Source organism: Crotalus tigris, unplaced genomic scaffold (genome assembly GCF_016545835.1).
Source record: "Crotalus tigris isolate CLP2741 ecotype Arizona unplaced genomic scaffold, ASM1654583v1 scf7180000023720.1715460, whole genome shotgun sequence".
NCBI classification, from domain to species: Eukaryota; Metazoa; Chordata; class Lepidosauria; order Squamata; family Viperidae; genus Crotalus; species Crotalus tigris.
The window spans coordinates 666,039-691,823 of NW_024100139.1; the positions used below are offsets into that span (position 1 = coordinate 666,039).

At 43.6% G+C, this 25,785-nt stretch overlaps 1 protein-coding gene across 3 annotated transcripts in view; it reads right to left on the reverse strand.

Moving 5' to 3' along the window:
- Positions 1-2,772: 2,772 nt before the first annotated feature.
- The window catches only part of EIF4ENIF1 (eukaryotic translation initiation factor 4E nuclear import factor 1), a 35,062-nt gene continuing 12,049 nt past the window's right edge, over positions 2,773-25,785 (reverse strand). For 2 of the 3 annotated variants that reach the window (XM_039321156.1, XM_039321155.1), the window contains exons 4-19: positions 23,315-23,442; positions 21,703-21,998; positions 20,636-20,837; positions 19,408-19,583; positions 15,085-15,220; positions 14,676-14,855; positions 12,153-12,379; positions 9,749-9,820; positions 9,045-9,237; positions 8,387-8,475; positions 7,500-7,639; positions 6,501-6,591; positions 6,095-6,224; positions 5,122-5,466; positions 4,326-4,490; positions 2,773-4,208 (exon numbers count right to left, since the gene is read on the reverse strand). In XM_039321156.1, the coding sequence (XP_039177090.1) occupies positions 3,979-4,208; positions 4,326-4,490; positions 5,122-5,466; positions 6,095-6,224; positions 6,501-6,591; positions 7,500-7,639; positions 8,387-8,475; positions 9,045-9,237; positions 9,749-9,820; positions 12,153-12,379; positions 14,676-14,855; positions 15,085-15,220; positions 19,408-19,583; positions 20,636-20,837; positions 21,703-21,998; positions 23,315-23,442 (2,800 nt within the window). In that variant the 3' untranslated portion in view covers positions 2,773-3,978. The remainder of the gene's footprint in view (positions 4,209-4,325; positions 4,491-5,121; positions 5,467-6,094; positions 6,225-6,500; positions 6,592-7,499; positions 7,640-8,386; positions 8,476-9,044; positions 9,238-9,748; positions 9,821-12,152; positions 12,380-14,675; positions 14,856-15,084; positions 15,221-19,407; positions 19,584-20,635; positions 20,838-21,702; positions 21,999-23,314; positions 23,443-25,785) is intronic. The other variant, XM_039321157.1, reaches the window with a different exon arrangement.

Sequence of the window (25,785 nt, forward strand, 5' to 3'; positions counted from 1 at the left end):
ATTCAAGGTTTGAAGTGCTCCAAGCAGCCCCCACCCCACCGTCCTTCCAGCGACAATCCCAGGCATCACATTTCCACCCCCTTTTCCTTTCGACCGGCAGAAGGGAGACTTCAGAGAGTAGTAGATGAAAGCTGATGGGCCATATTGTTATGGTCAGTCTTTTTGGTGAGATCCACATTCAGTCCCTTTGAAGTTTTAATAAAGGAAGTGAGAGCCATAAAACCCCTTTGCTCATCCCCCTACCCCTTTGTAGTATGACAGAATCCAGAGAGGGCAGAAATGGGGTTTCCCATAGTCGATAACTAGAAATTAAATATAATTGGATTCTGACATTAGTGTTGCATTGATTGATACTTTCAAGACCTCCCAGTCACTGAGGCAAATGAAATTAAGGTGAGAAATTGAAACAAAACCAAGAAAATAGATGATCAGTCTTGATCTAAATATTCAGTTCTCGGAAAATTGATACCTGAGAAATACGCTTAAAAGCCTAAACATCTTAGATCTATTTTAAAACTACAGGTTAAACACATTTTTATAATCTTTTGAATAGAATTGCAAAAACCTTTAAGACGGCTAAAAAAGAAAGTTTGTCCTAATTTCAGGAAGGGAGGCTGCTTCTTAAAATGGGGACTATAATTGAAAATTAGCCTCTCTGACCTCAGCCTGCCATTCCACTCTGGACTTCGTGCATTTGGAAATCACAAGCAGTTTCTTTTCAGAAGTTTATCTTAGATAGGTAATTCTAGCTGGAGAAGACCACCTTGCGAGTATTCAGGCATTGGGTTGTGCAGTTTTTACACTGATTTGCTGTTGGAAATTTCACAAAACTTGTAAAAGCCACTTGCAGCACTGTATGATCTCCATTGCTGCATTTTGCACTAATGGTGATTTCTGAGCATGTGGCAGTGGCAGCCTTACATGGAGCCCCTCACGCTGGATGGTAAGGAGGCTATTGCAAGGACATCTTGCTCTCTGTAGGCCTGCAGCTGCTACACACACACACTCTCTCTCTCTCTCTCTCTGCATAGCCTGAATCCAGGAGGACCCTTGAGAGCCAACCGTATAGCTGATGGAGAACTCTTTAAATGCCATTTTGCCAGGGTCATCCCATCCAAGCCAACAGCTTCCACTTGCCTTGGCAACAACTCCAAACTAGGGTGGGGTGATGATACCCAGTATCTTGACAATGTGAACTAACAACTCCCAGCAGCCTTAGGTAAGCATTGAGTAGCTAGTGGGGAGAATCCTGAATCCTACAGAATTCCACAACGGAGTGACCGACCAGCTGGCTCCTCTCCCTCCCTACACCCACCAATTGGGATGAGATGCTAAGGAGCAAATATTGCTTGCAATCCCAAACCTTCATACGTGGTCCAAATGATACCGCAGTGGTCAGTATCAAGGACTGGGAAGAGCTACAGTAGGACCAGAAGATGTGTAATGTCCTCCGATGGATATTAGCCAGATTGATCTTTCCATCCCATCTCTGGGTCCAGGTAATCCACTTTTTCTTTGCTGCCATTCAATTGCCCTCCCTACAGCCTTCTCCTGAAAGACAAAATTGGAGACTAGGAAACAGTTATTAGGCACAGGGAGAGCTTCTTAAGGAAGGGCATCCTTCAAGACTTCTGGCCTCAGCCCATCCCACAGTGGATTGGTTGGTATGGTGGGAGGGAAGAAATGGGCTAGTTAAGTGCTTTGTTCAGACTGATGGAATAACTGAGTGCGCGCATGCAAGGCATTTAATGGGCTGGTTCTTTAAACTCTTCCAATGCAATCCCTACTCTTCCAGCTTCCCAAGAAAGGAAAAAAGCCAGCCCCACTTATATAAACCAACTCTACAGGAATGCTAGAGCTATTCTAACACCCCTTCCCCCAACACCAATATTCATGAGCCATTTTCACATTCCTTCTGCTAGTATGCTTTTCTCTTTGTTGCTTTGGTAACGGATCTGGCCCATCTCTGTCAAGGTTATCCTCCCTACTCTAATCAAGGAGTTATTAGGAATTAATTTGAAACTAATCTTCCAGGAATGAGAACACAGCCAGACATAAATAATATCTGTAGGGTTAAGAGTGCAAGGAAATAGTTAAAAACCAATCTGTTGCAAATTTCAACCTATCTTAAACTACACCTAGCTCTGTATTTCTTCAGGTAGCCATTCCTTCCAATTCTTCAGCCCCCTCCAAGTTGGGATGTGCTTCCTAAGAAGTGGTGGCGGTGAGACCGCAAAGCCACATTGCAAGGCCAAAGAACCAAGACCTAACGCCGCATCCATTCCTCCAAGTCCCTGCTTTAAAGTCCGGGGAAACCTTCCTGCTCAAACTATGTTCCTCAGCTTAAATTTGATTCTGATATCAGAAGCTCTTGAGTGTTTTCTTAAAACTGTCAACATTTGCTGTCTTGAGGGGGAAAAAATCATAAAGCTTTTGATTCAGTATCAGCAAGACAACCTCAATCTATCAATGAACTGAAGCAATTCCCAAAAGCAGCAACTAACATACCGGTACTTCCAAACCATCATTACTGCTTAGAGAGGCACCATCAGATACATATTTTTTTTTACACGTTTTCAAACAGTTTTTTTTCTCTAAACCTATTGCACAGTTCTCAAATCCTCAAGAGTTTTGAGTTTTCCTGATAAAAGATGGATATTTCACAATGAATCTTGGAATTTCTCATGGGAAAGATTTTTTTTTTTTTTTTTTTTTGCTGAAGTCAAATTTAGTAAATATGCCCCTGCAAAGAGTATCCCTTTACACAGTGAATCAGAAAGCTCATAGAATTGACTTTATTTACAGAAAGAATTCTGGGGAAAATTTCATTTTAAAAAAAGTTATGTAACAATCTTACAGGGACAACACCGTGACACTTGCACTAAGTTCATGTTACAAAATCTTCAAGTGTTCAGTCATTGATGGCCCACATAGATGTCATGGCACAATTTACAGGTCATTTATCCAAACTGTTCTGGGTCATCAATGCCAACACAGCATGCCACCAAGTGAAACAATTCAGGACTTGATTTGGACTGAAGATGTCCAATTTAAGACTGTTACTCACAGCAGGGGAGAACAAATTACTATAACTGCTAGCAGTTGTAGACCCTCAAGAGCAGCTATGTCTGACTTTTTAGTGGACAGCAACACTGAAGATGCACTACTGCAGCAGAGTTGACAGGTGCAAGGTCTATGGTACCTAAATCTGTGTGCAATTATGAAGGCCAGCATCTTGCAGCCCACTTTTCAGGCGCTTAAGATCCCAACCCAGCAACTTCCTTTCCTCTGGACTGCAAAAATATACAGCATGTACCTAGTGGCCTTTTCCCACTTTTGTGACTTGCCTAGAACAGAATGCAGAGGAGTAAGACTGGAGTACACAAGAGGCAAAGCAATGTCAATCTGGCTCACGCACAATTGACTTCTGCGGCACCTTTAATGCACGTCCCACATGTACAGTGAATAGATCCAAACCAGAGGCACACAAACTAAAGCTTAACTTTTTACTAGCTACTCTTATGTACAGCTGTATAAGTTCAAAAAAGCTCTCCCGTGGATAGATACAAAAAAAAAGATGTTCATACATTGGTCTGTACATAGAATTTCCAGTGGTGAACCCTTAAGGCCGATACCTCTGTCCCAAGAGGTCACCAGCACTTCATTCCTACATTTTTATAAAAAAAAAAAAAAAAAAAAAAAGCCAAACAAAAAAGGTAGATGCTTCCAGAATTCTTCTGGTACTGTCTCACATCCAAGTTTTTTCAGGGTTCACTATTCAATCTAGAATGAATTCTTTCCATCTTGATGAGGACACAGGCGCCATGTGCTTTTAGTCACTCCAAAAACAACTCTGCACAAAGTGCTGAAACCAAAGCAGCCCAAAAGAAATGGGAGTGAAGCACGTGAGAGGCAGCTGCCCGAGGAGACACGGGCCTGGTCAAAATCAGCGCAGATCCCTGCTCTCAACAAGGGTCCTCACTGTCGGTATTCCAGCTCATCCACGCTGATCACTTTGGAAGGCATGGACGGGAGGGGCTGTTGTAAGACGTCGGAACCGAACCACTTTGCCAGGCCGACAGGAGAGCTACTTCGTTGGGCAGCGGCACGGTGGTCAAGCTGCGAGTGCATATGAGGCAGTCCGGTCCGAGAGGACACAGGGGGAGGAGTTGTTTGCACGCCAACAGCAGATCCTTGTGTGCCAGCACCTGAAAGAGAGAGAGAGAGAGACCAACCACCTTGTGTTGTAGATCTGGGATGATGGTGGTGCACGATGGGCCTTGGCAAAAAGAACGTTTAGGACTCCTCAAAGGGAGACCCGTTACCTGAGCGCTGTAACTGCTGCTGCATCACTGCCAGCTGCAAAGGGGTCGCTGAGCGAGGATTCAAGAGAGGGTGGCCAGCTGGGGTTAGCAGGTAGCATGGTTGACCAAGGAGGGGAGCAGATACTCCTTGGAGGTGAGCGAGGTCAACCCCAGGAGGAATCATACCTGTTGAACGGGATCAGACCATTTTTAAGCAAGGAACCTCCACACAACACAGCACTTTCACACTGGAACCTCTCGGGGGCCCTCCCCCCCCCACCATTCAAGGATGAAAGGCAGCAGCACTTTAGAACAAGCGTTTCTGAGCTGAGAATGGCAACATTCTTAACTGGTGGCCATTTCAGAAATAGTTGAACATGAATCATCCACAGCGGCTGCATCACAAGGTAAACTCAGGACCCTTAACTACTCCCTGATGGTTATGAAAATCAGCGTCGTATGCTTGCAGTATTACATTCCTATCAGAAAGCATGCCGCTCTAGTAGATAACAATAGAAAACATGGGGCTTCCTACCAGATGCAGCTATTCAACTTTTATACGACTCACACAATTTCCAGATACGTGTAAGGCTAAATGCGATAACTGCTCTTGTGAGAAAACAAACTCCTGACTTGCAGTTAGATCAAAAGACTGTGGCTGTGGGTGTGAGGGTGTGCGTGTGTGTGTCCATTCGTGAATGCTAATCTTTCAGTCTTTCACCAATGCCTGAACAGCCCACATAGCAAATGTTGGGCCTAAATGAAGGGCTGACTGGTCAACCAGGCCCCTTCAGCCAGGAGTGAAACTGAAGCTCACCTGCGTGCAGCAGAGGAGGGAGGTGCTGTGGATGAATGCCTTGTGCCAGCATCCTTTGGACTAATCCTGGGGGCAACTGATGAGGAGGTCGTACCATTGGAACATGAGGAACCAGAGGAACCTGGTGGATTGGACGGAGGAAAGTATTCCCTGGAACTGGAGAAGCCATTGTAGGAGTTTTTCTCCCAGAAGATTTGGGCCTGTAGTCCTGCTCTTTGGTGCAACGGTTGGCTTGAGAAAGCGGGGTGGAACAGGCGGAACGCTGCAGTGATGTTAGTTTGGTAGCTACGGAGGGCGAGTTCTCTTGGTCAACATGATCTGTGGACTTGGATGGCAAAAGACCCTCTGCAGAGGAACACAAAAGAAGTTGAGCTCAACCATCACATGCAATGGGCATGATCTAGCCTTTTGTCAGCTTGAAGAAACCTTCTTGATAAAGGGAAAACGTGAAGGACGGAAGCCAGCTCAAGAGCACAATGACTCCACAGGGTTGCAACCCTTCCTTGCCTAGAACTGCAGCTTCGTACTGTCCCACAGCTGGAGGAACTTTTCATCCTTTGGATGAAAGAGTAAGAAGAAAAGCAGTTGTGCTTTCCCCTTACATTCCGTGCCTGTTCTCTGGCTGTAAGAAGATCTATTCCGTGGACAATTGTCTTGTTGAAGGAGCAGCCAGAGCGATAGCCTTGTTCCCAAGTCCAGGAATAATTTACCAATATTTAATGCTTATATCGAAGCATTCCTGGGAGCCTGGAGAGGGATTGCAAGAATCCACATGGCATTTGTTTAGTCTCCCTAATCCCTCTGGATCTTGATACAGTGGCCAAGTCTAGCAGGAGCATTCCTCCTCCTCTTAGATAAAAGCCAGAAACTTCTTAACGTTAGGAAGAGCTGCAGCCAAGAGTTTTGTATGTGCTCTTCCTTTTTGGTGCCTCTTAGGAATCATTTCTCTTTGCACAGATGTGGACAAACATACCTTCGGTTGCCCCCGGACCTTCTTCTCTCTCGCTCGATTTCAACTTGGCTGCATGGGGCTCATCTTTGCTCTTGTCTTTGCTTTCATACATCTTGCGTATTACTGAGGTAGGAGTAAAGGAAGGAGATAGCTGCAAAAGCATAAACCAACAATTGGTATTTAATACATTTGCCCCCAAATAACCAGTTTTGGTTATATATGCAAAAATAACCTAAGGCGCAAAACATCAATAATCAGGGTGATTTAGAATGGGAAATCCTGCCAGTCCCCTCCCCCAAATCACACTAACGTAAATCTGTCTTCTCTTTGTTTGAACTTTTCAAGTTACATCCCTTCCTTTCATCTCGCATCTGTCACTCAGAACTTGGAAACAAAAAGCTCCCCCAGGGCCGGGTGTGACACTGACCATGCTAGTGATGGAAGCAGCAGCGGTCGGAGGAGAAGAGGCGTTTCCTCGGAGCCCCAGAGAGGCAGGAGACTGAGTCATGCGCGGCTGCCTATCAAACAGAAATTTATTTATTTATTTATTTATTTAATTTTATTTATATGCCGCCCAATCCCAAAGGACTCAGGGCGGCGTACAAAATTAAAACAATCATCTAACAATAATACAATAAAATAATAGTCATACAGCGTGTCCGATCATATCCCCCCCCCCCGGGGACATCAGCCCCAGGCCTGCTGGAACAGGAGAGTTTTAACGGCTTTCTTAAAGGCCGGCAGGGTGGGAGTTGTTCGAACCTCGGGGGGAAGTTGATTCCACCAGGTCGGAGCCACCACAGAAAAGGCCCTTCCCCGAGGGCCCGCCAGCCGACATTGTCTGGCCGATGGGACCTGAAGGAGGCCCAATCTATAGGACCTCACCGGTCTCTGGGAATTGTGCGACAGTATGCAGTCCTGTAAGTAACCTGGTCCTAAGACATGAAGGGCTTTAAAGGTGATAACCAACACCTTGAATTGCGTCCAGAGACCCACAGGAAGCCAGTGCAGCTTGCGGAGGATAGGTGACACGTGTGCGTACCTTGGCGCGCCCACAATCGCCCTCGCGGCTGCATTCTGAACCAACTGCAGCCTCCGAACGCTCTTCAATGGTAGCCCCATGTAGAGCGCGTTACAGTAATCCAGTCTTGAGGTGACAAGGGCATGAGTGACCGTGAGTAAAGCCTCCCGGTCCAAATAAGGCCGCAACTGGTGCACCAGGCGAACCTGGGCAAATTCACATTAGAATATCTTTCTCTGCCTGCAAGGAAATAAAATCCTGGCCAAAGGTTTTCCAGCAAGGAATAGCAGATTTCTCCACTTGCTTCACTTGACTTTGACGGTGGAGAAACCGAAGGCAGGCAGGCAGGCAGGCAGTGTGACATTTGTTTAGCTTTCCAACTTTCAGCCTGAATTTTAAGCTCACCGGTTCCTGAAGCCATCTCGGTTTTTATCCATCTGTAATTTGCCAAAACCTGGTTGGTAGAAATTTGGCACTTGCATAGCTAAGTCATGTGGAAGAGAGAGACCTTGTAACGCAGCTTGCTGCAACTCGAGATGATTCATCTGAAATCAAGAAGGCTTCAATCAGCCAAGACCCTAACCAAGAGAGTATTTTACTACTTCCATCTACTGTGACTGTGGACACTGGTCTTTACTGCCTTCAAATTTCTGCTACTTCGCAGTATTCTTTTACAAGAGGCACACCACTTACTGCTACTCTCTAGATGTGTCATGCTACACCACACTCTCGTCTCTCCTATATTAACTTCAGCTGGTGCATTGCAGGATTGACCTCCATTTAAAAGGAGACCCCATGTATATAGGTTAAACTAAACTAAAGGCTACTTCTCAGAGCTATGGCACATACACTCTCTAAATAAGTGTATTGCAATGTCACAAGTGTTTACAGAGTCTACTGTAAAATATCTCCCCCCCCCATTGCTTCACATAATCCTCATTTCCTGGATCCCATTAAATGTAGTTTTCCCCACTGTCACCATCCTCTTAAATAATCAGAAAAAAACGGTTATTGGTGTGTGCCTTTTGCCATTCCACACCTCCCAGCATTTTCCAAAACACTGGTCTCCCAGGGCAAAATGCTCTGACCTCAGAATTAGGAAAGGCAGGGCAAATTGTTCTGTATATAATTCAGGAGGAACATTTTAGCTGCAGAATTTTCACACTGAAAGTACAACATTTTACTCAGCTGGATGGAAGCGTTCCCTCTACAACCCAAACGAAATGGTCTTGGCGCTGTGCTTCCAAGCTTAAGGCCAAGAGAGATGGAGAGGAGCTGGTTCCTTCCCTTACCTGAGCAGCAGTAGCAGCAGCTGGGCTCACTGATTTTCGAATCCCCTGAAATGGATCGGTAAGCAACTGCTGCGCCCCTGGTCCAAAACCTAGAAAGACAATGAGTCGTTTCACCAAAGCTCTTTTGTTCTGTGAAAAATGCAGTTTCTGTGTGATTTTGTTTTGGAAAAGCATTTTCCACTGGAGTCGATCAGAATGCCAGTCTGCTCAGAGGAGAAAAATAAGAGCTACCGATTGTAGGAAACAGAAAAGGAAGACATAAGACATTTTTGCAATTCATTCTGGTAAGGATTGCCCATTTGCTCAAGTGAACTCTTTTTAAACTATAGTTCTAATGCTTTAAAGTGGTAAAAAGCCAGCAAACAGAAAGGCCAGTCACCCCCTCTCTGCCATTCCCCTGAAAGCCACACACAGAGAGACCAGCCAAGAGGTTTCTTCTGCATTTGTGTTTAACGCTGGTCTAAACATTGTTCGGAACCCGAGTCTGGCTTATTCCAATCGGAATGTTTCAACTACTCTGGACTTGCAGCCTACTGGGGTGCTACAGCAGCAGTAGTTTGGGCCAGGGGCTGGATCAGATAAATTCCAAGGTCCCATCCATTCTACGACTTGGGCATGCTTCAAATACAAAAACTACCTGAGCAGGAACGTTTCTCACCCACTGGAGATGGGACCCGATGCCTCAAGTAGTCAGCTGAAGCGGCCCGAGTGGGAAACATCTGGGAGATGGGAGGCTGCGGCGGAGAAGAGGCTCTCTGGGCAAGGAGGGGGGGAACAGGCTCCAAGCCCCCCATCAAGGTGCTGAGGACATTGGATGACGTCTGTCTGCAAGGGGAGGGCCCCAGGATCTCCTTGGGAAGAACAGAGCGCTTTTAAACTTCCAGTTATGCATTCAGCATTTTTCTGACGGTATAATTACAATTCTTACAAATACTGTAGCTCTCTGCTTAGGGCACTGGAAACCTCTATCAATAAACATGCAACAAAACAAATGGATATTCAGTTGAGGTGTGGGTCTGTTGTAGACATTTCAAACTCCTAAGAATGACAGTTTGCTAACTGTGTTCTTTCTTTCGAGGGGTCTGTTAGCCGAGCGTGGATTAATTCTAACATCTGCAAAAGCAGAAAGCAGGAGGTGTGGGGAAGAAAGCCATTCTGACACCACTCAGTCATATGCAGTCAGAGACATTAAATCAGTCTTCAAATGCTGCATTAATTTACAGGTGTTACATGATTATTATGTGTCTTGTAGACCATGTAAAAAGAATTTAGAATAATTAAAATGCTCTGTTGATGCTCTAACACTGTAGTCAGAAATGTTTTTAACAGGAGTCTGAGCAAAAGAAGAGACCGTTATAATACCTGCAAGATATTCTTTGTAGCTGTCTGGCCTGGCATCTCGGATGGTGGCATCAGTGGGTTTTCAGAAGTTTGCTGAAAGGAAAAGAACACGCTGGTGATCTCTCTCTTTTGCTAAAATTCACTGTCTGAGCCAAACTCAACCAGAGTCCCTCACCACATGCAAAGGGAAGCGCCCTTCAACCGATGATGGGCCAAATCTCTAATTTGTCACCAGATGTACGGCAACCAGACTTCGGCAATCTAAAGGCCACGTGGCTGGGATTGCTATTTATTTGAATTTACTATACTTTTTTACCACATGCTCCCACTACACACGATCCACTCATCCAGGTACCTTCACTGTCTATTAGGGTCCACCCCTCTCCTCATTCTCCAACAGATATTCCACCCATGCCCATCCAACAGATTTTCCCACCCCCAGTGGGAAATCCCTTCCCCAGATGTGTTCCAAAGCAGAACAGCTGGTGGGAGGCTTTACTAGGAGGCTAGATTTGATGACTGCAGTGACCCCTTCCAATCCAACATTTCTATGACTCTAAGGTTACAGGTTCTGGTGGCCTACGCCTTTGGAGGCCACCAACATTTTATCTAAGGAGTCCACAGAAATATACCACACCTTTCCCAGGATGCAAGATTTGCTTTGCTTGATGATTCAAGGTGCTATTTGGCATGCCTGAATAATCAAGGCAGCCCAAAAAGGCAGCAGCTATTGCAGCTCTGGGCACAATATTCTCTCAGCAGTTTCAACCTGAAATTCTTTCCGACCTCTGCTCAACCCTCTCACAAAAGTTATATTGAGTTCAAAGGATATTTGGAGCTACAACTGAGTACATTTCTTTACAGCAGTGGTTCTCAACCTTTTTAATGCCGGGACCCCCAACCGGTCGTAAGTTGAGGACTACTCAACCAGTCGTAAGTCGAGGACTACTCAACTGGTGCAGCACCGTTTGCAGAATGGGACTTTTGACGGGCTCAGCAAGGCAGAGACAGCCTGGACAATTCCTCTTGAATAGAGTCTAATTCTATTGCCTTTCAAAAGCCAATAGAATAAAAGGGAGTAGCACAGCTAAGGAAAAGGGGGAAAAAATGGCGGACTGCGTTGCTTGGCGGCCCCCGTGAAATAGTCGTTCGACCCCAAATGGGGTCCCGACCCACAGGTTGAGAACTACTGCTTTACAGAACGTTGCATGGAATGAGACCTGCTCTTATCAACAGACTTATCAACTGTAAACAGACCTCAGAGCTTATAAAAAGAGCACCATGAAGGGTACTAGAGAATTTTGTTCAATTTATGCATTATAGTCAGCTTTTTTTTTTTTTACACGTGGTATGTTGAGGAAGACATAGCTGCCTGCTTCCTGGCATCAATACTAAAGCATTAGCCATGGCTTACCAACCACAATGGCTGGATTCATCTATCACACAAAGCCGCCAAACAAAGAGTAGGTACAGCTTTGTGAGGTACAGTAGAGCAGCAATGTCCTCAGTCAGGACACACATCTGAACTGTACCTGCAAAAGGGCAATGATGCTTTTCCCCCTGTCATTCAAAACAGTCATCAGCAGAGTGCTCCAAATTAGATCAAGCCAAAGTTCAATATACATTTTGGGCCACTTCCTGAGTGACACTTGCAGGACAAATTTTCTCCAGAATAAACAGCTCATTCAGGGGCAGGCCTGTGAATGTGGGCCTCTCGCCCTTGGACCCCCCCCCCCATGGTGCATCGGAAACTTGATCTTGTATTCTGGAAAAAGGATTTGCTGGGGAAGGGACTGGTTTCCATCTAAATGGAAAATAATGTCCATCTAAATATGATCGGACACGCTGTATGATTGTATTATTTTATTGTTTTATTGTTAGATGATTGTTTTAATTTTGTATGCCACCCTGAGTCCTTTGGGATTGGGCGGCATATAAATAAAATTAAATAAATAAATAAATGGAATTTTAAAAAGTATCTTTAGTCACTGAGTCTACTCAGGTGCTTAAGCACCATGACAGACTGAAATGGAATTAGTATCTCTGGTGGCAATGCTGCATTTACAGAACATCTCTCCATGAATGTTGAAAGCCACCTGGAGTCACCTGAGTTGGGCAGTCATATAAATTTCTCTAATAAATAAAATCAAAAAGATGAATAAAAGCTTCTACTTTGGCATGCTCTACGTAGATACGTTTCAACCCAAACAATTAGATTGCCAGAGCAATTTTTAAATTGTCAAAATGGGTACTTTAATGCTAAGTTACATAGCAATGCTGATGTGCTAAAAAAAGGTTATGCATCGGGAAACCAAATGTTTATTATATACATTATGCATGTTACACATCTGTATAATATGGGGGTAGTTTAGTATAGCCCAAGATCAGGCGTGGTAGGCTTTAGAACCTGGGTCTCATTACTTACATTGACTTTGGGTTGTGAAGGTAGAGTTCCACTTGCCTTCATGGTACTGACTAGCTTGTTGAAGGCAGACATATCCCCATCTTTAAAGTGCCGCGAATCAGCTACGTTTAGGGACTCCTCCATCCGCTCTGCCATTAAGGGGGCTGCAGTTTTCCCCTCCTGATCCATTTTCAGACCTTTCAGCCCAGCTTCTACTTCCTCCACTGAGAGGACAACCCCCGAGTGTGCTGAAAAAGAAGATGGGGGAGGGGGGAGGAGGATGGATAATGAAGAACTAGGTGCAGATTTGGGATCTACAGAGACTGTGAGAAAGCAGGGGCCAGAGAATAGTTTAAGCAGGTTCCACCTTTATTCAGGAGGACTGTGAAAATGGTAGAAATTCCAAAGCCATGCTAGGAACTAACATTCAAGCTGCAGCTAAACCTGAAGTAAATCTTCCAGGTCATCTAAATAGCAAAATAAGCAAATAAGGGATGGGTTCATGCAGACCAAGGAAATCAGTCGATTTTCAATCATCAGGATGCCAAAATTTCTGAATCTAAAGTGGAAAAAAAATAAGGCAGCAAACAGGTTTGCACAATTTAATGCACACACAAGGGAAGCAAAAAACAAGCAGCTATACATGCTCATAGTACACAAGCCTCATTGACACAAGCAGTACTTTACAACGGCACTTTTCGAGTGTATTGTACCCCCAAACATGAGACATTGTGAAATCTGCCAGTGGAGCATTGCACTTTTTGAACAATAATTTCTTCCAAGAATCTTTTAATGGAAATTCAGTGCTGGTGTATCTGAATCATTGAGGCTTCTAAATGTATGATGCACTGGGAGGGAAGCCTCACTGACACGGATTAAGCCTGCATCATCTCTCTTATTTCCACTTCTGAGCAGAAGCTCACATTAGGAAGCAAACACTCTGTTGTGTAGTTTGCAATCATTTGGCCACAAAAACATTAACTAGGGTGCAATTAAACTGGGTCAGTATTTATTTATGCAATTTATATAGCAGCCCATCTCACCAAACAAGCAATTCTGGGCTGCATACTTGTGCCTTATGCATTTTGCTGCTAAGTAACACAATGGGAACCCACAAGTTCATAGGCTTCAACAGCACGTTTCTACACATTCCTTTCCATGGGCCGGGTAGGCTTGCTTTGGAATGAAAAATGAAGTACACCATTAGAATATGGTACTTCCCAGTCTGGCTTTGAAAGTCAGCTCTTCCATCCACAAGGCTTTTTGTATTCTTTCATCATTTCACTTTGGTACGATGTACAACTATCAGATTTGAGAAACAGCTATTTCCTCTCTTGCAGAAGCAGCACTTGAATTATTCTCTAAGGAGGACAGGCAGTGTCAAAGCAGCTGCACAAGCATGCCATTCCAGAGTTCTGCTTACAGGACACAACAGGTCATGTCTGCTAGAGAGAACTGCCAGGGAAATCTGTTTGGGGGCAAGGAAGTGGCTAGCAAATCCCAGCCAGAGAATTCCTAGAGAAAATCTCTTGCACTAAGAGCCGCTTGCCTTGGCCAGACAGTTCCGGGCAGCAGGAGATGAGGGACCCTGAAGCAGAAGGCCCCCTTGGCCTGGATTTTCTCCCAGAAACCCTGGTGGCTAAGGCGGCAAACGAGAGGCACCAGCATCCACGGGAGGAGGGGCCTGGTGCTCCCAATTTCCTTCAATTTGTCTTTCAAACACATTCAGCCATATTTCAGCAGGAAGCCTGAAGCCTGAGAAATAGGCTCAGGGTTTATTTAGGAAGACACCCTTGTTGCAGGACCAAACCCTCAGTTTTCCAGCATGCACATTAGCCAAGCTGCGAAACAAACAAACAAAAAAGTTCTGCTCTCCACGTAATTTGGATGCACAAAGCAAAAGATGCAAACGGGCGTTCAGCACCGGGCACACGCCTGTCTCCGTTTCAAGAAGCCAACAAACTTTGTCCTGAAACCCGGCCGGGCTGCTTGGACGCCCATGTGCCACATGCAGGTCTTCCATGCCAGTTGCTCACAGGTAAAGGTGGACCTCAATAATCAGCAGGATGGGATTCCAGCAGGAAGACTAAGAGCTTGTGCAATTCTTGTAAGCATGGCTTGCCACTTGTGCTAGGCGGTTTCCCAATTTTTGAATTTTCCTGTTTTATAGCAGATCCAGAGACGCCTCAAATAGCTGCTGAAGCTTTACTAAAACCGTTGAGGCAGTGGAGGCTGGAAGCAAGTCTGGCAACAGCTTTTTTTAATTTTTTTTATTTAGCACATGGCATTGGCAAGAGTTGCTCAAGAGGCAAGCATCCGAGTGCTTAGTAGTTTCATCATGCCCTTAGATGCCACTCAGATCAGGGGGGAGCTTCACCCACACCAAAAGGCCCAGGCCAGGCAATTGCAAGTCAACCAATACCCCGGAAGACTCCTGAAGTGAGCCTTAGCACTTCCTGCATGGAAAGGAAAGCTTGGCCCTGGGGCCTGTTTTGGTCAGAGGTGCCCGAAGGCAGAGGGAGAACAGCAGAACGGAAGACTTACTGCTCTCTCTCAGCTTCTCCTTGTTGGCTGAGAGACTCGAGAGGAGAGGCTTTAAGTCCACTTTAGCTTTCTGTAGCATCTCTAAGATGTCCACTTTGTTTTCAGAATGATCTTCCAAAGGAATAGGAGCAAAGTAGTTTCCAGAGTTCTGACCAGGGGACAGAATGCCTTGCTCTAGACCTGAAACAGTAAAAACCAGGACTGCCTTGTAAGTTTTGCGGCTAAGTAGCACCACGGGAACCCAGCAAGACGTTCACAGGCTGCAAACAGCAATTTTCAAGACATTCCTTTCCATGGGTGAGATGCGACCGCTTTAAAAGGAAGAAGCAACCAGCAACATGAGAAGCTCACAATCCTACAGCTCTCTACAAGGCATGGAATGGCGGCTGAAAGGACAAGACACAGTTACCTGCCAGTCTCTCCAACTCTTCGTGGGGCGTAGATCTAAGACTACTTGAGCGGCTTCCAGATCGACTAGGATTAGAAAACCAGCGGCTGAACCTGCTGGCAGACACAGAGCCTTCCCCCAGCACATCTTCTATCATCTATAGCATGAGGGGAAAGGAATATTATTTCAGACAGTGATAGAACAAAAGTCTGGGAATTGTGAATAAGAGGCAGCACTTATTATACGCTCTGCAAAATCCTTTCTCCTGCAGCAGACGGGTCCTTCCTGAATTTGTGACTCTCAACTGTCCTAAGCGAGTCTTTCTCTTCCTTCCAAAAGCTACTGTCTAAGCCAGTGGTTCTCAACCTTTTTAATGCCGCGACCCCCAACCGGTCGTAAGTCGAGGACTACTCAACTGGTGCAGCACTGTTTGCAGAATGGGACTTTTGGCGGGCTCAGCAGGGCAGAGACAGCCTGGACAATTCCTATTGGCTTTTGAAAGCCAATAGAATTTGACTCTATTCAAGAGAGTCTATTCTATTGGCTTTCAAAAGCCAATAGAATAAAAGGGAGTAGCACAGCTAAGGAAAAGGGGGAAAAAATGGCGGACTGCGTTGTTTGGCGACCCCCGTGAAATGGTCGTTCGACCCCAAATGGGGTCCCGACCCACAGGTTGAGAACCACTGCTCTAAGCAGACATACAAGAGGGATCCCAGTCATGTCTCTTTTCTAAAGTTCTGTCCATTTATGTACTTGATTTCAAAGGCACTTGGTTCAGCAGCTTGCATGTCATGTTTCAGCTGCAGAAACAGGACATTTTTTAGACGTCCATGAAGGTGTGGAAACAGAATTTCAGTGCCATTTTCAGGATTTTCAAGCATACTAGGCATCAAAGCTCCATTAACTGAGGAAAGAAATGGGGGTCACTATGCTTCCCATTACATCTCATTACAGAGCTCTCGAGATAATAGTTGAGGCAAACAGTTAATATTCTCTACATCTTTTTCTGGATGCTTCATCAACTATCCAAAATGACCTGCTAAACTATAGCACAACCAAGGGGCATTACTGAGTCCACACAGGGACATCTAACCAAGGTTTTGGTCACCTTCTTCTAAAGCCATTTTCCTTTAACAAGAACACAAACATCCCTGGCCTGCTTACCCTGCCAAAGACTCACAAGAAAAAAGAACCAAGGGGACATGATCCTTACCGCTTAACTACCTTGTTTTTCTACACGGACAAGCAGCTGTTAGTCCAATGTGTAAACTTAAGTATTATTATCTTAGCTCTAGGTTTATATTATTTTAAGCTCCCATGTTCTTTTAAGCCAGGTTGTTTAATTAATTAAGGGGGAGGGAGAGCAGAATTAACTGGAGAGGTTGTCGTGCTGCTGCCAAGTGAAGTTCTCACACCCAGTGATAGGATGAAGGGATTCCCAGAAAGTTAGAATGTGAGTGACTGCTTTTTAAAAATGTACCAAGAAAGAAAAAATGAAATAGATCAGGCAAATGATAGGTACACTTGGCAGAGAGCAAAGAGAGTTGGGAAGCTGCAACACCATTTTTTTATTATACATTTATTTTGTTGTACTTTTGATCCCTTCCCACTACTTTGACCTTAAATTCTTAGCACCACCCTTTCATTTAGGCCAGGACTGTATTAATCGGTGCAGATATAGGATTTTTTTTTTTTAAAAAAAGGAAACCAGTTTTAGCTTTGCTATTCTGATCCACGTAAGACTCAGCAACAAACAAGCTGTTGAAAAGCTTTGGATTTGAAATTCTGCAAACCAAAACCAGCGACAGCTGTTCAGGGCCATCTGGGAAATGGATTGCTCAGTCTGAGCTCAGAGAAGGATCTACTGCTCTGGGCATACCTGGGACCAGTCAGCAGAGAAGATTAGTCTGAAGCCAGCTTTTCATCATGCATTAATTATTTAAAGGCAACTGGGCCAAGAGTCCAGATAGGAAAGTTATTTAAAATGGACACTGACGATCAATTGGTTCCTGTTAAGTAGAATCCATTCTGTCTAAAGGCAGAAACTCCTTGTAATTTCCTGGAAACTAATTACACCATATTCCCCCCCCCCTCCTTTTTCGCTCTTTTAAACTCAAGCTGCACTGATTAATCAACAAGGAGCATTTCGGTCACATCAAGTTAACAGCTTGGACCATGTATTAGACTGAGGTGATGAATTAAGTCTTAATCACAATTCACTTATGATATTACACCAAACCTGTTTATAAACCACAGTAGTTGAGTTCATACAGAAAGAAAACTAAATCACATTATAGTTTAGTGCAATACATGAAAGGATCTGGACCTCTTTCACCAAAAACAAAACTAAGAAGATTCTTTTTTTAATTTCAGTCATGTCAACTCCAAGTCTTGGACAAATAGCTGTCAACTTGGTTTCCACAGCATGTTATCACAAATCAGCTCCCTATAGATGTGCAACTAAGAAAATGTTTAAAATGCTTTGTAACTTCATTGAAACGTACTTTTGATATTTGCAAGATTGAGGCTGGTGGGGTCAACCTTCTCTCTGCTTACCAGCTGCAAGCTGTTCCTTAAATCTTAAGTGAAATGATTGCTAAGTAAAGTGAGCAAGCACTGGTTGCTGCTGTCTTATTCAGATAAAGTCCTCTCTTACAGCGTCCTATGCCTAATCATTTTTTCTTTCATATTTTTGCTCCCTAATATGGGGGGGGGGGAGAGAGATTGCTTAGGTATCTCTTCCTCAGCTGCTTGCTTTTCCCTGAAAAGTGCAGACCACAAATTAACAAGCTCAGCTGGGACCATAATTTTTATTGGAATTTTCACAAATGACCTTCATCAGTTTCACAGTAAAGGCTTCTATTGCCAAGCACACAAAATTTGTTAGCTGGAAAATCAATTTTTTTAAAAAATTACTGACCTATTTGTAAATTGTTGCTAAATAAATTAGCCACTAAATGAGAGGTTGAAGAACAAACTAGGTTTTTTAAAAGCAGTGGTGGCCACAGCACTGCAGTTGGCGTGAAATCAGAAAGGGAAATAGCCTCTGGGGACAGGTGACAATTTCACCAGTGTGCCTTCCAATATTTGGCTTTTTTTAAACGGTCCACCATGCCAATATTTGGGGAAGAATCTGTATCTCAACATTCCTAATCCCATCTCTCGCACCCTTGCCAACCAGCCCAAGAGAGCACTGCTCTTTCGGTGGGAGAAGCCAGATTATCATTTTGGAGGAAAGGAATTTACTTTCTAAGGCAGTGTTTCTCAACCTTGAGAAACACTGGTCTAAGGCATAATTTTGGCCCTGTAAGAACTAATGGTAATCCATCCTATAAAAACACTTTACGTGCTTGCACTTTCTGGATAAAAACTGCAATTACAATGTCTCATAGTAATTTCCATCTTCTACCAGACAAGATTCCCTTTCGTGTCTCTCCACTTTCAGAGAACAGTAGTCAAATGTCCCTGATGTGCAGGTTAAAAGCATACTGCACGTTCAGTACAAATGTAATATTTCTCTAGGTGAGGCCCTGGAAACTTCCCGTGAATTTTACCAAGTGGGATCTACACTGAGGCGTTGAAGACATATTTACTTAGGGTCTCAATCAGGTTTCCAAGCATGGCCCTTCATTCCGTCCCTCCTGCCCACCTTCTCTTCTGCTTCCCAATTATCAACCTGCATTTTGAGTACTAAGCAGGCCAAGGTCTCAACAAGCCAAGGTTAGGTTAGCTCTATATATCTCATTATAGGTTTTCTCCTGCAAATCTCAGCAAAATCTAGGAGGCCTGATTATGGTTATGATTATATAACCAAAACCAATTATGCAACCAATATATTTGGTTATATCTGCTAGTCAGATACTAATATTCTGTGGAGTCGCTTCCTTCCACAGCCTTTCAAGAGAACTCCACCACTGGGTTTGCAAGGGTTTGTGGAATTTCAACCACGAAGGGTGGAAAATGAAGTTCAGCAAAACTCTTCTCTAGAATTTCCCTAGATGTTGATCAAAAAGTCTATCAGAGCAAAGGACTGGTAACGTGTTACCGAAATGATTTCACGTTCATGTTTTTAATAGGATTTGCAGTCTTTATCCCTTTGTAACTATCACCAAAAATGAGGAGGCCAAGAAAGGAAGTGAATTGCCCCAATAGCCCGAGAGGACATGCAACTGATCCACCCAAAGAGGCTGTTCTGCAGCTTTAAAACCCCCTGTTCCACTGACCAGTCTTGCCCACATCTTCTATGCAGCAAAAGGAATCAGCTAAGTTAGCTGCTTCCCTCAGAGATAAAACCTCTGGCTTTCAGAGGTTCCCCACTGCACTTGGTGCTCTTTTAGTACTCACTGAGGCCAAGCCTGGAACGCTCTTATCCAAGTTGAAGAACTCATTGAAATCAAACTCTCCCGAGGCCGATTCCGGCAGGACCATTTCCCGGGGGACTTCCTGGTCAGCTGCCCTCTCCTGGCCGAGAGTCGTCTGCAGTTCTTCCTCCTCAGTTACTCCACCGTTGCATTCTATCCCTTGGAAGAGTAATCCCCCAATTAGTCTGGCCACAATGACTTTCAGGATCATCTCAAACCAAGCATTTGGTGCTAAATGGCTTAGCTGCTGGCTCTGAGAACTATAGTTCAGTTCATAAAAAGCTTCTCTCAATTAACACATCATTGTTTCCAGGTAAATGTTAGAGCCGTTCCACTGAAGTTCAGGAGGGAAACCCCAAAAGGTACCTGTTAAAGGCTCTCCCTAATTTTGGTGGTCTTAAATATTTTTGACTCCATACTTCAAAACTACTTTGTAGGCAGTCCTGAGACCTCTTAAGGCTAGCACATTCAGCCATTGGTTGGTGAGCACACAGTCTCTAGGCCAGTGGTTCTCAACCTTTCTAATGCCACGACCCCAAAGTACAGTTCCCCATGTTGTGGTGATCCCCAACCACTTATACATCACCGGGTGCCAGGGGCGTGGCCAAAGAAAAGGGGGAAAAAATGGCAGACAGCCTTGTTTGGCGACCCCCGTGAAATGGTCGTTCGACCCCAAATGGGGCCCCGACCCACAGGTTGAGAACCGCTGCTCTAGAAAGAGCCGGCTAGGGGGAATGTGGTTCAACAGGCAAAAAATACAAAGTAAACAAAGATCTTATTTGGAAAAATTCACATATAGCCATTCCCCCCCCCCCAGGATCATATTAAGAACTTATGATATTTTTATTCCATTCAGTATCTGGTGAAGATCAAAATAGTTACTATTATGAATTTATCTGTATGTGTTACACTTATCATTTGGCTTACTATTGTGCTACCACACTGGTGATCCAAACCTGCTCATTTGTCTGCCCTTTGCATTAAATCTTATTTATCCTGGACCTCATTCTAGAGTACAGGAAAGGTACACGTCATAAGTAAAAGTAGAAAGTTGATTTTACAGCAGAAGCATTTCAGTCTAATTTTACTGAATAACATAACATCTTGGAAATAAAATTACAGAAGATGAACGAACACACATGATAGTTTGGTTTAGCTGATATGGAGCTTTTCTCCACGTAACCAAGACTGTGCTTTTTGGCATCAAGTACCTCCTTTCAAAGAGGCCGTGCGGCGCCTGGTTCGTTTCCGTCCTTTATGTTCCTCCTCTAGGATTTTATCGTCAAACCCTATCAGTTCAATGGTTTCTGACTGACTTGTGGGGCCGGCGGAGAACCACTCGGGCTCTTCCTCGGTGTAGGAGTCATTCCTTCGACGTTCCCCAAAGAGACGCTTGCTGTCCCCATATTCCCTCTGAGAGCACAGGAAAGGAAATCCAGTCACAAGAAATACCAGGCTTTCTCCACTCTTAGCCAGTCTTTGGCTTAGTACTCAGCAAGGAAGAAATTAACAGAAAAAAAAATGAGAGGTGAGAATGTTCCCTTAAAGAGGCCAAGACTACAACCAATTTTCCTTTTTCATATTTTGAATAACCAACAGACTTGATCTGGCAACCAAACAGAGAACGGTGGGACCCTCTAAGTGCTGGGCTGAATTGTACATCTCACCCTGCTCTATGGCCATCAAAAATCCTGTGCTGTTTACAAGGATGGAAAAGTGCAATGTTTATTCCCCCCCCCCCCCACAGAGGTTTTTAAGGAAAGTACGACTTACTCCTATACTTAAAGGCAAGTTCACCAACTCTTAAGCCTGTTCGGGTCCCTATCGTCTGTTTCCAACCAGAAAACAGAAATTGTAGTGTTCTAACAGGTTCAATAATTTGAGCATCCCAAAGTTTGTGTCTGAAAAAACACAAGCATTATCTTATCCAAAGCCCAGGCTGCAAGTATTTCCAGCATTTGAAGATGCACAAGGAATCTGCAACCTGCAATCCCTGCATTAAAAAAAAGGCTAACCTAGAACAGTGGTTCTCAACCTTTCTAATGCCGCGACCCCATAATACATTTCTCCATGTTATGGTGACCCCCAACCACTTATACATCACCGGGTGCCAGGGGCGTGGCCAAAGAAAAGGGGAAAAAAATGGCGGACAGCCTTGTTTGGCGACCCCCGTGAAATGGTCGTTCGACCCCAAATGGGGTCCCGACCCACAGGTTGAGAACCAATACCAAATACCAAATCCAAGCCACATTCCTATTTCATCCACTTTTGCACTAACCCTGAAGCGCTTGTCTTTGTATTCCCTGTCACGGTCTCTCTCTCTCGCATCTCGTGCATCCCGGGAGTCTTTTTCACTGCTCCGGTGGTCTTTATCAAAGTTTCGTGCAGAAATTATTCTTCCACTACCAATTCTACGCCCACCAATGACACGGACACAGTCGTGTTCTTTCTCCAGTGGGCTCCCGGCTCGACGTGCACCAGCTGCTGCAGTAACGTGACAGCCTCCTCCAAAACTTCGCCTCTGAGGACTCAGCACTACATCCAATTCATCTTCTTTTACTCGTTCTCTGGGATCTGCAGGTTGGAAAGAGATTTTAGCCACAGGCCGAGGCAAATGTAATAAATACAAGAAAAATCAGGAATAGCTCCTACTTGTTAAGCAATTCATTTGCATGCAAATGACAACTTAATATTCTGTTTGCAAAACAGTAAATCCCCATTATAAATATCCAAAATGAGCACCAGCCACAACAACAAAAACAAGACCTGCATTGGTTTAGTGCAGGGGTAGGCAACCCAAAACACTCAAAGAGCCACTTGGACCCGTTTCCCACCAAAAACAAAACACTGGGAGCCGCAAAACCATTTTGATATCTAAAATGAAGATAACACTGCATATATCCTTTTTTACCTTTATTATAGGTGTGTGTGTGTGTGTGTGTGTGTGTGTATGTATATATGTGTATGTATGTATGTATATATATATATATATATATATACATACACACACATACACACACACACACATACACACACACAGGTAAAAAAAGGATATATGCAGTGTTATCTTCATTTTAGATGTCAAAAGGGTCTCTCTCTCTCTCTCTCTCCCTTCCTCTCTATCTGCCCTTGGTCTGCCACTCCTTTTCCCCCGCTCTCTTTCTTTCTCTCTCTCTCTTTCCTCTCTCTCTCTTTCTCCCCCCCCCCATCTGCTGCTCACCTGACAAGCTTCAGGCTGTTGTCCAACAAGCTCAGGGGTAGGCAACCTCGTCTCTTTTATGACTCATGGACTTTAACTCCCAGAATTCCTGAGTCAGCCTAGCTGGGCTAGCTCTCTCTCTCCTGCCCTTCCTGCTTCCTGCAGAGACGCAGCAAAGGGAGGAGCTCCGTCCAGAAAGCTTTTCAGCTCCTCGGAGAACACTGTGAGTGCACTCTCTTTTACACACACAAACCCCCCCCCCCCACACACAGAGAGAGAGAGAGAGAGAGAGAGAGAGAGAGAGAGAGAGAGAGAGAAGCAGGGAAGCGCAATTGCCTCTCTCTCTGTCTCTCTCTCTCTGCAAAGACAGAGGAGGCTGGGAGCCGCAGGGGAAGGCTCAAAGAGCCGCATGCGGCTCTGGAGCTGCAGGTTGCCGACCTGTGGTTTAGTGCTAATCCATTCTATTAAGTGAGGACAGAATCCAAAATTAGCACTTCATGGCACTGAAGATTTAAAATAGAAAATAGAATAGAGTTAACTTTATTGTCACTTCAAATGTACACTAATCAGCATACTTTAACATGAAATTTCGTTGCATTCAGCTCTCAAAGGCTAACCACCTCCAATATGAACTACTACATATACTATATTTGCCATTCAGTTTGTAACTCATAATGAGTATAATACTCACCCGCTATTCTCCGTATAAGGGCAGGCCGATCTGAGTCTAATTCTTTTTTTAGACTCTCCACCGGTGAAGTCCTTCCAGAATTTGGATACAGGGATGCATGCCATTTCTCAGGGTCCCATACCCCATCACTGCAATATTGGAAAGGCAGAATCACTTTACATTTCACCTGGCATTTGATATTCAGCGACAGACAGAGGTTAAGCCAAGACATGTTGCTGAAGACTCCATGAAAGCTATATAAGCAATTCCCTTCAGTCTCAAAAAAGCTACTCTTTCCAACCCAAAACCAAATACAGAGGCAGGCAAATGTAATGGACGATATATAAAATTAAATAAATAAAACCCAATAAATCACAGATCTGTCCAAATCTGCTCAATGAATGCCTGCAGGTACAAAGATATGAAACACCAATTTTAAAACAGAACATTCAAAATGGATTCATAAAGAACCCCTCTTCTTGAAAACAGGAAGACTTAATTGATCACACGGGAGAAGAAGCAAGCCCATTGGGAGAAATGCTGGAACTCTGCATTTTAAGGGAAATTAAAACGGAGTGAGCTGTACATGAACAAGTATATCTGATTTTTTTAAAAAAGTGAATTAATAATCTCAGAGCAACAATAACTGAAATTCAATAGGAGAACTTAATTAAAAAAGAAAATGGATTCAAAAAAGAGGTACTGAAAGCATGTCATAAATAAGTAAACAAATGGACAGATACAAGGAGTGGAAAGGGAACAAGTCATGAAGGCGTGCACACATATAGGATAAACTGCGGCTGGTGAAAAATGATAGAATGTTTGAAATGAAATAAAAAATAAAAAGCAGTGTACCAGTTCACAACAAAGCTAGCAAAATAGTTACAAAAGTAACAAAAACGAATTAGAGCTTATTGAAACTTTATTAGGCCTTTATTTATTCAACAATATTTATTCATCTAAATTTACATGGTCACCCATCTCACATTCCCAAGCATGTGAGGGGCATCCAAACTTGGCAATTTTAAGACTTATGGACTTCAACTCCCAGAATTCCTCAGCCAGCCATGCTGAATTTGGAGACCCCTGCTCATGACTCTGTATGAGGAACAGCAGTTAAAAACATAAAATAGTAATATCACAATAGAAACAAATTGGAAGCCAAGATAAAACCATCCCAACCATCAACGTAACAGCCTCTGTCTCACATTCTAACCACCATCCCTGTGGCATAATCAGGTCTTCAAAGACAAGCAAAACGCCAATCTAATCTCTGGAGGGGATTATATTCCCAAAGAATAGGTACTACAAGAGAAATGGATCTCTTCCTGGCCTCTACCAATGTCCTTTTTTAATAGATGGGATCCATAACGTGCCTCTTCTGCTGCTGGATCTGGTGGCATGGATAGACACAATCGGGGAGAAGCAGGCCCTCAAATAATTCAAATAATAGGAATTTCATTAAGAAATGTGAAGAACTGAAGAGGCAGGACTGAGAATAATAGAAATAGGAAATGTCTAATTACTCTGAATGAGTTTAAATTTCCTGGGACAGCTGAACTGTGCCTTAGCTTATGAAAGCTAATTGTCTGATCTACATATTTGTATTTCCACTGAAAAGCCTGAAGAACAGGTAAAGGAATTATCAAAACATGGCAAGCATCTTCCAAAAGACTGGGGAAGGATCCAGGAAATTACAGTCAGTCAGAAAGGAAAATGTGGGAAGATTCCAAAGCTAATCATATGCAGCCAATCTGCAAGCAACTTGAAAATAAATCAATTACCAGTAGTCAGCATGAATTTGTCAAGAAGCGTCTTGTCAATAACTTCCTAATGTTTCAAGTGAATAAATACTGGGAGTGCTTTATATACAATCTGTCTATATAATACATCTTGACTTCAGCAAAGCATTAGATAATGACCACAGTGGATTGTTATTAGAAAGTTATTTAATGTGAGCTAAGGCTCGATAACCACACTAAGAGTATGCTTACTAACTTCATCAACCGAAGAAAAGTACTCAGTGGGTTATCAAATACTTGAACCTCAGCTGCAAACTCTTCAACACTATTGAAACTTGTTTATGTTTAACATTTAATAACAAAATTCAAAATTCATTCAGTTTCAATAAATTGCAAGTTGCCAATATTAGACCTATTAGTAAGAGTAATAGCTTTAATTTTGGCAAATACTGTAGCTTGTGGAAACTATGAATTAATTTTGATTCCTAAATTCATACCTGGAAAGATTATGTTAATATCTTTCCAGATCTGAATTTAACTCAAAAGTTATCAATAAGCTTTTTAATAAGAGCAACTGACCATGCTTTATTATGTATTTTTCAATAGATAATTTTTCAAATGTATTTTTCTATTGTCTTTTAGTGCCTGTCTTATTTGGCAGCAACGAGCCGGGAATCCCAGTTAGGAAAAAATATGAATGAATCCCTGCTAAAAAATAATTCCAGCTGCCACTAGTAGGAAGAGTACAAG